Source organism: Taudactylus pleione, unplaced genomic scaffold (genome assembly GCF_031769625.1).
Source record: "Taudactylus pleione unplaced genomic scaffold, aTauple2 ptg000179l, whole genome shotgun sequence".
In the NCBI taxonomy this organism is placed as follows: domain Eukaryota; kingdom Metazoa; phylum Chordata; class Amphibia; order Anura; family Myobatrachidae; genus Taudactylus; species Taudactylus pleione.
Genome location: NW_028284581.1, coordinates 2,969,716 through 2,985,985, shown reverse-complemented (window position 1 = coordinate 2,985,985; position 16,270 = coordinate 2,969,716). Strand labels below are relative to the sequence as shown.

Below are 16,270 nucleotides of genomic sequence, written 5' to 3'. Positions count from 1 at the left end.
TAATGTCTTCCTTATTCTCTTCATTACTCCAGTGCTGACCTTGGGATACTATAACCCACATAACTGGCAGCAGTGGATAAGTGCTGATAGCACCATATGACCTGCTGGTGCTGACTTAGGCTGGGTGCACACTGGAGCGACAGGTATTTGTTCCGACATTGGAACAGTGATTGTGCATTCACACTGGACAACTTTAATGAACGACGGAACGATCACTGTTACGTCATTCATTAACAATGCACTGGCCACTAGCGATATCATTAGGTTTGATGTGCAGCACATCAAACCTGGCAACCGTCGCTAGTGACCGCAGGAGCGCGCAAATGCTGGTACACACTGAGTGATGTACGCGATATGTCGTTATGAAATGGCATATGGGCCCGACATCACTCCAGTGTGTACCCAGCTTAACTTAAGTGCCCAATTCGTTTTAACTGGCTATGGTCTACATGTTCAGTGCACAGCTTTTTGGATTTGGCACCTATCAATGAAATAATGGTTCTTTTGAGGCTTGGTTCAATATTTTACCAAACACCAAACTAGTAAAAGTTACTAGTAACCTTAAGTATGTGTTTTAGGAGTTTGACAGAACTGTCCATATTTAACGTAAGGCAATGATCATATGGGCAAATGGGTATCCGGATGGAAGATCGACAATGAATAGGTTGACAGACAAATGGTTGCCAGGGTTCAAAATGTCGACACAAAAATGGTCGCCACGTGTTTTCATGTTTCTTCAACATTTTTAAAGTTAGGGTTTAGGCACTTGGGGGAAGGCTAGGGTTAGGCTTCTGGAGGGGATGGTTAGAGTTAGGTGCTATGGGGAGGGTTAGACACCAGGGGGAGGGTTAGGGTTAAGCACTAGGGGAGTGTTAGGATTAGGGTTAAATCACACAAAAAAAATTTTTTACCTTGTCGACATTTTGCACTGTCGACCCTATCAAACTATTGCTTGTGGACCCCCTGGTGTCGACCCATTGACTGTTGACCTATTATTGTTGATCTATTTATACCACACCTGGGAAAATGCATTCCAGTACACAGCAGATTTCCTATTTTTAAAGCTATTAAAAGACACTGAATATAGCCATATGACCATACAGTAGTTGTAGCTGTGACTGTCCATTCCCTGAAACATTTTTATTTACTTTTAACAGGCAACAGAAGAGGCAGAAGACAGAGAAACACTAGCTCTGATGGCAGCAAGGAGTGAGTATGAGGCCACATCTGATGGAGAAACCTACATTGAGAAATACACACGTGGAGTGCTGCAAGTGGAGAACATTTTGGGCCTAGAGCGATTGAGGCAGGCAAGTAGTCACATAACAGATGATTGCATGTGTATACTATATACATAACATTTGCCTACTCTCCCGAAATGTCCAGGAGACTCCCTGAATATTGTGTGACTTCCCACATTCACTGGGTATTTGGATGACTTCCCGGATTCCTGCTGTGTTTAATTGGATGCTTACAAAATTAATTTAAGTGTGTGTATGTGTGTAAAGCTACTATGGGGTATGTGTGTAAAGCTACTACAAATGTTCTGTGTACAGCTCTGCATAAATCGGTGGTACCACCTAAATAAGCAAAAATAGTAACAATCATAGTTGCCTACTCTCTCTTAAGTGAGTCAACACAAGATTTATATTTCGTAAATAATGTTTCAGAATATTTTTTTAGATATATATTTGTTTTTTAAATTAATTATTAGAAATCCAAAAACAGGCTTTTTATGCTTATGTTAAATCCTTTTCTCTGATTCCATTGGGGAGACGCTAGCCACTCGGGAGTGTTTTTTATTTTTAAGTGTTGACTCTTTCATATTCTGCTGGGCATCATTTATTTTCTAACCATGGACAGAACCAAAGAACAAACAAAAGGAAAGAGACTGAAAAAAATTCTCTAACTTTAAACAGAAGAACTAGAATGTAAAAAGTGTAGGCTTGAAGTGCCCCAGTGGATTCAGAGGAAAGAATGTAATGAAATTATAAAAATCTGTTTTCTCTATAATCTTATGGGTTATATTGGACCCTGGGGAGGGATCGAAGAATCTCCCCCGTTGGGATGGTATGATCATGGAATTACTATGCAGAAAAAGAAAATGCAGGTGCACACTCTAAGCACTTAAGAATAATGATAATCAAAACAATTACAATAAACTATACAATTTTCACGGAGTAATTATAAAGTTTCTTAGCACATGTTTTGCCAAAAATGTGGGTGGGTCCCTAACATCCCTAATACTGGCAGACCATATAGATTTATCCAGAATTTACCTATAATAGAGCCCATTCCAATGTGTAGATTGCAATACAAGGACCCATACTAATTAAAAACACCTAAGGGCAGGTGGGAGGGGTACTAGTCAGACAGGAGGTGTCACTACCTTCAAGTGCACTTAATATACACAAATAGAGAGGAAAAAGAGGGGGCTAGACTGCACACCCTAATTTTAAACATAATAATAGGTGCTACCATGCTGAAACTTATGGTACTATGCAGAAAAATGAAAATGCAGGTGTTCACTCTATGCACTAAGAATACTGATAATCAAAACAAGTATAATAAACTGCACAGAGATGAAGTACTCAGCATCAGTGCTTAAAGTGGACCTAGAGAAGTTGTGGAACTCACCCCCCCTCCAACGCTTTTTGAATAAAGGAACAACGCGCACTGTAGGCGCGTGCTGAAAAAAGGGGCGTGGTCTCAAAAGAAAGGGGCGTGGTAACACAATAGTATTCCCAATTCAAATTACACCACACAGTAGCACAGTGTTGGCTAACCTTGACACTCCAGCTGTTGTGGAACTATGTATCCCAGCATGCCCTGCCACAGTTTTAGCATGCCCTAATAGCAAAACTGTAGCAGTGCATGCTTGGTTATGTAGTTCCATAACAGCTGGAGTGTCAAGGTTAGCCAACACTGCAGTAGCACAATCTTATCCACATTACACCGCACATAGTGCCCCTGATTCACATTACACCACATAGTAGTGTCCCTTATTCATGTTATGACACAGAGTAGTGCCCCTTTTACACAATGCCAACAGTAGTGCCCCTTACACACAATGCCCACAGTAGTAGTGCCCCTAATACACATAATGCAGACAGTAGTAGTGCCCCTTATACAATGCCCACTGTAGGTAGCGGTATCCCTCATGCAGTGCCCCTTATGCAGTGTCCCCTATGCAGTGCCCCCAGTAGTAATGTCCCTGTAGTAATGCCCCCAGTAGTAGTGTCTCCAATAGTAATGGCCCCAATAGTAATGCCCCCTGTAGTAATGCAGCTTACACAAAAAAAAAAAACAAATCTTATACTTACCTTAAGCCCCGACATCCAACAGGCTGCTCCTCGGAACTATGGGAGAGACATCATGAAGTCTCTCCCATAGTGCACACTGCGGGAGCCGGAGCTCAGGAGTGAACTCCAGCCTCCAGGTGCCGCTGGCACTGCGGGAAAGGAGCCGGTCGCCTACTGGTAACATAATGTCAGCGGGCGCCCTGCAAATGGAGCGTCCCTGCTTGCGCCAGGCTGAGGTGGGCTGGAGGAGGCGGAACTGGTCCCGTATCTAAATAGAAGTGACGGAACGCAGTTTCCGGCCCACTTTATCCCCTCCTGTTTCAGTAGTCGCAAACACATTGAACCTATAAAATTAGCTAAAAAGTCTAGGCCAAAGATCGCATGGTTATCTGACACAGTTGATCACCAGGTGCACTGTACTACCAGATCTGGTAAAATGGGCTTTTATATTTTACATTGTAAGGAACAGGCTTTCATACCACAATGTAAGCATGTTAATTCACATCAATGATTCATTTAGCAATTTTCTGTATGGACACAAGAAACCCCTCTGTAAGAATATTGAACCAGAAGATCATCCAAGTCTCTGATGTCAAGAATCCTGGCAACATTGATCTTCAAGGCTTTAAAAACATACAGAGAATTAAGAAATTCCTCCCCCTCCATATAAAATTCCTGATATTGTGCTAGAATAACAATATTTTGATTAAGATGGAATTTGTAAACCACTTTAGGTTGGAAAAAAGTTGAGTATGAAGAAAATCCTTGAAAAAACAGAATAGAGACTGAAGGATAAAGCTTCCAGCTCTGACACCCCCTGGTCTGTGGAAATAGTCAAATGAAAAAAAAATGTTTTCCAAGTGAGAAACTTTGAATCCACTGTTTCAAGTGACTCCAAGGGAGATTGCCGTAATGCCTTCAACACTAAATTCAAGTTCCAAGGAGCTAGTGGAGACCTGAATTATTAAGACCTACATACAGAGAGGGCAGAAAGCTGAACCTTTAATCTGCAAAAACAAGAGCAACCAAGCTAACTGGAAAAAACTGGTTGAACCCTCTTGCTGAACCTGTGATAATTTCTTGCAGAAACAAGTTCTCCTGGGTCTGGGCATGGTTTCTGTATCACTATCAGACAACCATTTTCTCTTAAGTATCATGGATTCAAAAGCCACACCATAATAGCCAGTAACACTAAGCCATGATGGTAAAAAGGTCCCTGAGGTAACAGGTCTGGTCTTTAAGTAAGATGCCACAACAGACCCAAAACCACCTTGGCCAGTCTGATGATACTAGCAGCATTGTGACTCCTTTAAATGTTACCCTTTTGAAGATGCGTGGAAGCGTCACAACATGAGGTTATTCAGATAAAAATTCCACAGACCCATCATGGTCTGCGAATCATGGTCTGCGGATCCCTGGTCCTAGGGAAGTAGTGCTCCACATTGTGGTTCAACCAGTATGCCATCATTTTGATTTTCATGTGACCCCATCTGTTCAAAATTTGTTGGAACATTTTTATGACAAAACTGTATATTTAGGATGCACATGGTAAATATAGGTTTTGGAAAGGCTCAATAAATGTACTTTATTATACTAATTTTAATATATTCACAGGAAATAGAGAGAATCAACTTTTACATTAATTTAATAAATGGCTAATGACGTGTTTTCTACTCTCTGCATTAAGGCGGTCACAGTTAAGGAAGCAATTTCGAACAAAACTAAGCACATTAGGAGGAGCCTCAGCACCCCCAACATGCACAATGTAAGTATGGCCTCCTTAGTGCTCCCATACTAAACACCATGACTGCTAATATGTTTTGTGGTTTGAGACATTTTAAATGTACCAATAATATATATATGTAAAGAGTTTTGTGAGAGTTTGTGATGTTATAACTGTATAACCATTATACAGTATGTACCTTCACCATATTTCTATGTATTTTACATCTGTTATCATGTTTCTGATATGTAGGTGTCATCTAGTCGCCTGGACCTATCTGGCTATGATGAGGATGACAAGGTAATTAGATGGCTTTGGTAGGTAGATAAATACTAATAAAAACAGCAGTAAGAAATAAATGTATGTAGTGTCATTTAAGTATTGTATAAGAAAGTATACAGTCATGAGATTATGGCCCTCATTCTGAGGCGGTCGCTAGAAGCGAGCGCTCTCTCTGAATGAGGGCGGCCGCTTCACTTTCAAGTGTGGCCTCCTGGTTGCTAGCTAAGCTGTGGGTTAACACCCACAGCTTTAGCGACCGAACAGGTTGATGGTCGCGATGGTCAAGACCATCGCGACCATCGGGGCTTGTGACGAGACCCTAAGGTTGGGTCTCGGCAACCGCAAGCCCCAGGGAGCTTCCTGCTCTGATCGAGCAGGAAGCTCCCCACTGACATCACTGCTGATGTTAGTGTGGCCGCCAACAAAACGGCAGGCGTTCCGTCAGTAACGCCTCCGTTTGTGTTGCCACCCCCGCCTACAAAACGGGGCGAGCTGTCGATTCGATCAACATCGACAGATGCCCCTTTTCTAGTGAGCTCGTAGCGAGAGAAATTCTCTCTCGGTCCGAGGCTTACGCACGCGCAGTGCGGCCGCTGCGCGTGTGCAGGGCCTTAACATCGACCCGGTTGCGAGAGCTCAGCGCTTGCGACCGGGTCTGAATGAGACCCTATGTCCAGAGGTTATGTGTACAGTGAGTATGTCAACCTCACAATGCCGGCTCCAGGATCCCGACATGGGTTTGGTGATCTTTACCATTAAATATGTTTCAAAGGTTCAGCTTTCAGTCCTCTCGGTTTTGTTTCAGAGAAAACTGACTCTTGTAATTGTAATGGAGGTGCAGACTTTTACCGAGGGAGAGATGTATGTGCAGCCTCTACAAATCCGCCTTATAGTTCATTGGGGTCTTAGGGCTCTATTTAATGAAAGTGAAAAGCAGCATAAAAACATTGCCGCGTGTCCCTTTCCTTTTATCTCCATATTTATATCTTTTAGGTGCTGGGACAGACCTAGTGGTAAAGGTGTTTGCTTTGGTTGCCAAGTGCACACAAGTTAATATCACTTTATAGCACTAATCATTTTTCAAGCCTATGCATCATGTTTTCCGGGAAAATAAAAATATCAAAGTACTGATTTCCAGTAACAAGTGTTTAGATTCCCTGGTAAAATTGGAACACATGGAAGCCCATAAGTTTAGACCAACAGAGCTTTAGCTGGAAAAGAGGAGAGATCTATGTCAAAATAGATTCTTTTTGCGTTCTACACTGAGGATTGTGCACAGGAGCAGTCCAAACACATTTTGGAAACACATATTTGGTGTTGGTTTTGCACTGGATAGATCTACCCCGGCATCCATCTTGTGAGAATTTGTCTGTTGTCACTAGGAATCAGAAAGCCAGCTAGATGTGTCGGATTACTCCTCCAGTTATAAGGATATGTCAGGCTACGGAAGTCAGCTCACCGATTCTCCTAGAAGGAAGGACAGTGGAGGAGGTGAGATATTTTTTAAATTTCCTGTTATGTCCTATTATTTCCTATTATGCTCTAGTAGTGATTTTTTTATGTTTTAAAGTTAATCTGTTATGAAATAAGCTTTTTTCTTCAATAGCCTAAACAAAAGTCATATATATCATGCTTGTTACAATTATTTTTTTTTTTATATTTCTCCTTCATCCACTAGGGGACACTGGAGTTACACTGGGGGTATAGACAGGTGATGAGTGGAGCCTGGCACTTCAAAATTTGAATTTGTCAACAGAGAGATGCCCTTCTCGCTGAGATTAAATTCCTAGAAATCTCTCACAAAGCCTCTTTATCCCCACGTTATTATACCAAGTTGGAGGAAGCTAGGTCCGCCCTCCATAGACTTTCCATGGACAAAATTAAGTTATCCTACCGTAAATGTCGTAGTCGCTATTATCAATGGGGCAACAAGCCAGGTAGGATGCTGGCTAAGGCTCTGCGAGAGCACCGTGCTATCACATTCATTCAAGCTATTAAAGATGAATACATGCAGGACCATAACAAAACAGAACAAATTGCTGAGTCCTTTCGTTCTTACTACACCAAACTTTACAACTTAGTGGAATCAGGCCATGATGAGGATATTATTACACATAGAAAGGCAGTCTCGACATACCTTCAAATGCTTAATTACCCTACTTTGCTTTGGGAGAATGTTGAGTCTCTTGATTTTCCTTTTCTTGTTGAGGTTGATCGGGCGATCTCATCATCCCCAGCTTGTAAAAGTCCTGGCCCGGATGGCTTCTCTATAGCTTACTACAAGGCTTTTAAGGGTAGATTGGCTCCACTATTGACTCGTGCCTTTAACTCGATTTCAGACAAGACTCGTTTCTCCAAACAAGCACATACCACTGTCCTTCCTAAGGAGGGTAAAGACCCCACCTTATGTCCTAGTCACAGGCCAATCTCACTCTTAAATATTGATTTAAAACTTTTTGCTAAACTCTTTTGCCTAAACTGATTCATGGTGACCAGGTAGGCTTTGTCCTAGGTCGTGAGGCTAGAGACAATATCACTAAACTTATTAATCTGATTCACCACGCCTCTTTCATCTTCACAGTCTATTATTTTGTCAACTAATGCAGAGAAGGCTTCCGATAGGGTTGACTGGGAGTTTATGTCGGGCCTTTTACGTCATTTAGGTTTGGGGTCTACCTGCTTACACAGAATATTAGCTTTATACTATGCTCCCTCAGCGAAAATCAGGGTAAACGTCTCTCTGACTCATTTGATATATCGAATGGCATGAGGCAGGGCTATTCGACTCAATGTGAATATCTCCGGTATCAGCGTAGGTGGTCAGGAACATAAGTTGGCCCTCTTCGCAGACGACCTACTAGCACTGATCACTAATCCGATTACTTCCCTCCCGAATTTACTACTGGAATTCCAGAAATTTGGCACACTCTCAAATTTCAAAATTAAACACTCCAAATCTGTAGCCATGAGCTTGACCGTACCCCCATCCTTAGTAGACAGCTTAAAACAGTCCTTTTCCTTTGTTTGGCACCCCACTAGACTTAAATAGTTAGGAGTTTATCTAATCAAAGATCTTTCCCAACTGTTCTCGAACAATTTCACGCCTTTACTACAAGCCATTCGTGCCGATTATCACAGGTGGCGCTCCACACGTTTATCCTGGAATGGTAGGATTAACATGGTGAAAATGAATTTCCTTCCCAAAATCTTATATGCAAACTCTTCCAATTAACATTCCCCCATCATGGTTCTCGGAAATTCAGCGTCTCATTCGATGGTTTGTTTGGAACAACTACACACCATGTTTTAAACATTATATCCTATTCCGTCGTAAACATGAAGGCGGTTTACAACTTCCCCATATCACTAGTTATTATCATGCCATAATGCTTAATCGCATTCTGGAGTGGATTTGAGCAAAACGTTCCAAACAGTGGATAGCGGTGGAGGAAAGCAGTCTGGCTCATGCTAAAGAAATCGTCCCTTGGCTACCTAGACTTCCAACCATAAATCACCCCACTATAACCACCACATTACGCTGTTGGAAGAAACAAAGACGACTCCGTCATATTTCGTCTATTGTCTCCCCTCTCATATCTTTTCTTGGTAATTTTGATTTTTCTCCAGGGCTCCACGAATTTTCCTTTAAAACTGGTTGGCTACCGGTCTTTTTAGGTTAGGTCAGATGCTTTGCTCATCAGGGGTGCGCCCTTTTGCAGAGCTTCAGGAATCTTGGGACTTTCCCCAGTCCGAATTTTGGAAATACCTCCAAATAAGACATTTTATTACCTCCTCATGTAAACTCTCTGACCTCACTAGGACCCCCACCTTATTTGAAACTTTATGTTCCACTTCTCAAACTCCGTCTCATACTATATCCACATTATACTCATTATTGAAAATTTGTTTAAATCGCCCCCCTCATTCACAAAAGTTTGGGAAAAGGAACTTCATGATAAAGTTCAAGATATCGATTGTGAATTTGTTTTTAACAACACTTTCACTAATTCATCATGTATAGCCACCATAGAAACCCTTTACAAAGTTAAATAAAATGTGTCCACAGGTTACAAAGAATTGCGGAGATGTAATTCTGCTCCCGGTAGTCTCCTCCATATATGTCCTTCCCTAACTCCACTTAGGTTGAGTGTTTTTGAGTGCTCCAAATCAATCCTCGGAGGGGAGGTCCCTAGAGACCCTGGGTTCTGGCTCTTGAACATAATATCATCTTCCACGGCTTCCTATAAGAATTCTCTATTAAGGCATTTATATAATGCAGCTAAACCTGTCATTTCTCTCTTATGGAAATCTACTTCCCCTCCCTCCATAAAAGATTGGTTCAAGAGGATAGACTACTACATGGATATGGAAGACATCATATCCTTTCCAGGGGAACACCCGCTGACTTTAATGCTATCTGGCTCCCATGGCTGGAGTTGAAAGATTCATTATATACTAACTATACTGGGTTACACACTTCATCAGTATCTGCCCCTCCTTAATTTGAATATGTTCCATTATGTGATTGTGATCACTAATAGGTGTATATACAGTATCTGTTCCCTCTATAATAAAATATTGATTTATTTTATTATCCTCCCTTTCCCCCCTGCTTGGTACTTCTTCCCTTCTGACTTTCCCTCTCCCGATTTCCCTTCTATTTTCTTCTATATTGATTTATTGTTTAATTTTGTTGTAATTTATCTATTTTATAATTTTGTTTATATTATTTTGAAATGGAATTTTTATATGTTTATTCATGTATTCATTCTATCTGTATGTATTCCATTTGGTTGGCTCCTACCCCTCTATACCCCACTGTATTCTGTTTGGACTTTCTTACAGGGTGTACTGCGAGTACAGCCACCTTTTATGCCTCCTACTGCACCTTGGGATCTCAACCTAGTGTTAACCTTCCATTAATCGGCTGTGTTTGAGTCCCTGGAGGTGGTGGATCTCAAATACCTGTCCTGGAAGATGGTTCTACTTTTGGCCCTGGCTTCGGCCTTGGAGGGTGTCGGAGCTTGGGGCCTTCTCCTGTTGCCCCCACGACAACAGAGCTTCACTTCGCACGAAGCTGGCCTTCTTGTCAAAGGTAGTCTCCGACTTCCACATAAATCAACCTATTGTGGTTCCATTGTTGTCGGCTGACTATGCTTCTTCCCATCGCTTGAAGTGGTTTTGGCTCTCCGGATGTATGTGCTTGTGTTTGTGCTATATGATGCTGCCATATGAGGTTGGCCTGCTCCTAAGCAGATCCTAGCCAGGTGGATCCGTCTGACTATTCGTCAGGCTTACGTAACCAGTGGTTTTTCACCACCTATTTCCATTTTGGTGCATTCCATGCGCTCGGTTGGTACCTCTTGGGCTGCTCAAAGAGGTGTTTTTGCGTGTCAGCTTTGTCGTGCGGCCACTTGGTCCACGGTCCATACGTTTGTACGGTTTTACCGTTTTGATCATTTTTTGGCCTATGCTGCAGGTTGTGGTCAAAGGGTGTTGCAGGTGTTTAAGCACTCTCTCGCACCGAAATGGGAAGCTTTGGGACATTCCCAGTGTAACTCCAGTGTCCCCTAGTGGATGAAGGAGAAAACAGAATTTTTGCACTTACCGATAAAACCTTTTCTCCGATTCCATAGGGCAGTGGTTCCCAAATTTTCTTGAATCACGGCACCATAGAGTATCAACATTTTTATCACGGCACCCCTACTCCAAAAGTATTTTGTTTGTTTTTTTTAGCAAAATGTTTTAATTAAATTGTGCTACTTTCCTCCTTTGGTTCAGTAATGTGGTAGAAAGGGTTGTGCTCTGTTTGTCCATATATTTTATGATTGGCAGCTAGCAGCACTGGTTTTGCCTATCACATTGACCATAAATAATTTGATTTGGTTTTGGACCATCAACCTTTGGCACCCCTGCAAATGCTCTGAGGCACCCCAGAGTGCAGGGGCGGAATGGGAACTAGAAGTAGCCCTGGAAGAATTTCTAGCAGTGGCCTCACATGGGCAGCACCAAATCCAACTGTAGGCGGAATCAACAGAATTAGTGGAATTAGTACATCACTATACTTGTGTGGAAGCTGTGACCATATATAACAGGGATAGTGTAAACAAATCTAGAGCGACAAGGTTCTGTGCACATCCAAACGTAACTGAAACCACCCTATGCAGTGCTTGAGCCAATTCATACATTATCCATCTTATCAATATACTGTAGTAGGAATCTGTATGTAATGCTGGCTGTCGGGATGCCTCTTGACAAAATATCGACAGCGGCATCCCGATGGTTGATATCCTGACAGAGGTCGGGTAAGTATACTTACCCTTCTCCCCCTAACCCTCCCTTCTTGTAGCTTAACCCTAACCCTCCCCATTAGTGACTAAACCTAAATTTCTCCCCCAGTGGTGCCTACCCCCCCCCAGAACCTAACGCTAACCCCACTATGCTATCTAAACCTAACCCTGCCCCCCCATCGCCCCCGCGGCTAACACTAAGTGGGCGCCCCGGACTTAACCTCGTGTGGGCTGGCGTCCTTCTGAGTTCCAGCGACGGGATTAAAATAGGCATTGGTATTTCGACGCCTATTTTAAGTCCCTTGTCAGGCTTCCCCCGTCGGGATTCAGACCGGCAGCATCGCGGCCGCCGGTCTCATAACTACATCCCCTGTAGTAGACGCAGTAACAGTACAGGAATAGAATGACACAGTATGCTAGGATATCTACAACATAGCATTAATTCACAAGTACCCAATACAATAACACCGGTTATGCGATAAGTGGATGTCTGAAAGACAGGGTTTCTTCAGACTTCTTTCCCTTTCCTCCTATTCACCTTTCCATTTACACATTCCTCTCTCTCCTGTTCCCGATTATCCTCCTATCTTCCCTTTCCTCTCCTGTTTCCAATTATCCTCTGATCTACCCTTTCCTCTCGCTCCTGATCCAGATTATCCTCCTACCTACCCACTCCTCTCTCTCCTGTTCCTGATTGCCCTCCTATCTACACATCCCTTTATCTCCTACTCATCCCTCTCTCCTGTTCCCTATTATCCCCCGATCTACCCATTCCTCTCCTGTTTCCAATTATCCTCCTATTTACCCATTCCTCTCTCTCCTATTCCTGATTTATCCTGCCTTCTCTCTCTCCCTTTCCCTTGTTATTCTCCTTTCATATTCTTTCCCGTTCCTCTCCCTGATACTTCCATCTCTTTTTCATGTGAATATCTCTACATTCTGGTTATCCTCCCTTTGCTCACACTTCCACCCTTGCCACTGATTTTACCCTCTCACCTTGTACTACCTGCTCTCTCCATTCCACTCGTCATCCCCATGCTTACCCACATTTCTGTGCAGTGCTACATATGGGATGGGTACGGGATGCCGGCGCTCTGGATGCCAGCATCCTGAACAGGTTACTATCCTGACGCCTAGAGGTAAGTAAACCTAACTGCTAACCCTACCCCTGACCCTCCCTCCCCAGTGCCTAAACCTAACCTCCCCCTCCCTAGTGCCTAAACCTAACCTCCCCCTCCCCGCACCCTAACTCTAACCCTCCCCCTAGTGCCTAACCCTCCCTCTAATCCCGCTACTTACCTTCGGGATTCCGTCACCGGCATTCTGACCACCTGAATCCCAGCGGTCAGGATATTGACCACTGGGATTCACTTGTTCTTACTTATACTATTATCTCGATATTCCAAGTTCTTGTTAAATCTGTTCTTCCTTATCTTTGCAGCTCAGATCTCTAACTACAGCTTTCCCACATCAGTCTTTCCATTAGTTTCTTATTTTCTGCTTGCACCAATACGCTTCTACCCACACGTAAATGTTTGTCCTTTTCCCCATACTCAGCCCCCTCCTTTCTTCACAACAGCCCCAATGCCCTTCTTCTTCACGCAGTTGCCCACCCTCCTACGCAATTCTCCTTTACCACTTCCCCCAAAATATTGTTCCCTTTACAACCCCCCACGCAATGCCCCATTGTACTCTTCCCTCCCAATGTAGATCCTTTCATAGTGTCCCATGCAGACTTCTTCCTGTCCCACTTGCCCACGTCCCCACTTTGTACTCATCAGCCATGCAGTTTGCATCTACCTATCTGGATCTGTCTCCTCAATATGTTCCCCATCCCGATCTACTTACCCCAATTGCCCTCTTCCAAACTAAATTCTCTTCCTTGTTTTGAACACATTTCATTTGCACCACTTTCCTCACTGCATTATGTCTAAGTTTCTTTCACCAATTCACCAAGGTTATTGTCTCATTATCATTTGCATTTATAAAATCCAATACAACTGCAGTACCAGACAGGTATAAAAATAATTGTGAAAAAAAAAAAAATACATAGAGGTTGACTGAGAATGTGAGGAAATTAAACATCATCTTTAATTCTGCCCTTTTCTTTAAACAGACACTTTGGGACATATAAGGCTTGTCGCCAATCCAAATGTAGACAAGCAGTATGTGGACCCCGTTGAGCAGATGGTGGATTTTTCATTTAACATGCGCCATCATGTTGACAGTTGTAATGCCGACACTGTGACCTGCCTTCTGGGATCTTCATAATGCTTGTTGTAATTTTTATTGTGTACAAGCACACTGCATATAGACACACTTGTATAAAAACATGGAATACATATACAGATACATGCATATAGACAGGGATATAGACATACACACATATACTGTACATATACTGACTTACATATAGAGACACATACATACAGGCAGCAATATAGAGATACACACATACACTGTCCATATACAAGTTTAATATAGAGACACATACATACAGACAGGAATATAGAGATACAGATGCGATATAGAGATACACACATACACTGTACATATACAGGCTTACATATAGAGACAAATGCATACAGACAGGGATATAGAGATACAGACGCGATATACAGATTCACACATACACTGTACATATAAAGACTTAAATATAGAGACACGTACATACAGGCAGCGATATAGAGATACACACATACACTGTACATATACAGGCTTACATATAGCATACCTCTCAACTCTCCCACATTTAGTGGGACTGTCCCGCCCGCAGGCCGCAGTGTCCCGCGGTGGGGGGGAAGTTGGGGGGAAGCATACATGCTGCTCTGCTATGCAGAGCAGCGTGTATGCAAGGCTAGAATAGAGGCTGTGCGCATGCGCACAGCATCTATTCTGAGTACGGGGGGAAGCCCGGGGGCTGCCCAGCATCTCGGAGATTGCCGGGCACCCCCCATTAGTGATGTAAACGGGGGCGGGTCATCAGACCACACCCCCTTTACAGTTAGGCCACACCCCCTTTTCGGTTGGGAGGTATAATATAGAGACACATACATACAAACAGAGATACATATAGAGGCACCCATATACATACAAGCAAGGTCACACACATACACGCACATGCATACAGGGTCACATATAGAGACAGTTGAAATGGGGTACCTCTCATCTGCTGCACTGCAGTATCTAGCTGATGAGAACGGTGATCTGTTTGGCATCTGCTCCAAACTGCACTGCAGGCAGTAGCAGCGGCTCCCCTGCACTTAGGTGGCGCACGCTGAGGAGGTATCTTGCAGACCGCTCTGCTTGAGAAGTTGCTATGACAGGCATCGGTGGGCTGCTTGTCATGTATTAAGTTGAGGCGGGGCCGGGGCAGCATGAAAATAAAAGAAAAAAACACCTGGCATGACAGGTGGCCTGACCCCACCGCTGCGTCGGCCTACCGGGAAGCTTCCCGATGAGCTCTACAGCCAATCCGCCCCTGCCAGGGTGCCATGGCACTCAGTTTAGGAATCACTGCCATAGGGGACACTGGAGGTCCACTCAGCACTGTTCTATTCCTGCCATGTTCCTTGTGTGTCACAACTGCACATTGGTTGTCTGCAGTATGTCTGTTGTTATTGTTCTCTGTTTTGACTGTTGGTTCCTCCTATTCCTTGTCTCTCTTTCTCTGTTTTTCTGCTCTCCGTCTCCACTCGCGCTTGATTTATCTGAGTTCAGTGGGGGAGGGAGCCAATTTAAATTCTAAAGAGTTTTTAAAGTGCCAGGCTCCACTTATCACCCGTCTCTACCCAGTGTAATTCCCAGTGTCCCCTACGGAAACTGATTTATTGGTAAGTATCAAAATCCTGTTTTTCAATATGATTTCTGTCTTTTTGTTGGAATTTCCTGGTTAATTTGAAACAAAAACAGATATGTTATAGAATGTTGCGTCATTGACAGTACTTATCAACTTGGAACCTGTGTTTGAAGTGGACAGGGACAGAACAACCTATAATCAATTTCAGAGTTTCCCAAACCCTGCCATTACAGTCCAGGTTTTAAAGATATCCATGATTGAGCACATGTGACTTAATTAATACCGCATTCAATTTAATTTTTAACCATCTGACTAAAGCATGGATATCCTTAAAACCTGGACTGTAATGGCGTAGTTTGGAAAACTCTGAATTAGATGATTGAAATATTCATAGCAGCACAGAGCATTTCAGATTAGTATGATGACCTTATCACACGTGTGGACAAGGCTAATGTCATGATGTGAGTAGGGAAACTGAGGCAAACAGTAAACCACACTTATGTAAAAAATACATATTATTTACCAATTCCACATGGATTGTATATCCTTTTATACGGTTAAAAAAAAAAGTCTATAAATTATTCTTTGTTTATCTTGAATTTCATGGGCTCCCAGTGAACAATTGAGGTATGAGGAGGATTCAGCAGCTCAGTATTGTAAAATTAATATTCCTCTTGCCATCGTATATTTGGGAGAATTGTAAAAAAAACCTTAATTACAAACATATCTTACTATTTTTAACATGTTGTTATATTACACTTTAACAACAATCAATATGGTTTTATTTTTGATCCAAAAAATGTTGAGTTTAGCTAATTGAAATAATTTGTCAAATTATTTGATTGGTATGGTTGTATTAAGGTGCATACACACG

The 16,270-nt window shown here is 42.6% G+C and overlaps 1 protein-coding gene across 1 annotated transcript in view; it reads left to right on the top strand.

The window, feature by feature from the left end:
* KIF13A (kinesin family member 13A) overlaps nucleotides 1-16,270 on the top strand; it is a 237,513-nt gene that overhangs the window by 196,655 nt on the left and 24,588 nt on the right. The window contains exons 31-34 of the mRNA XM_088475838.1: nucleotides 1,158-1,310; nucleotides 4,990-5,067; nucleotides 5,278-5,325; nucleotides 6,690-6,798. Of these exons, the coding sequence (XP_088331964.1) occupies nucleotides 1,158-1,310; nucleotides 4,990-5,067; nucleotides 5,278-5,325; nucleotides 6,690-6,798 (388 nt within the window). The remainder of the gene's footprint in view (nucleotides 1-1,157; nucleotides 1,311-4,989; nucleotides 5,068-5,277; nucleotides 5,326-6,689; nucleotides 6,799-16,270) is intronic.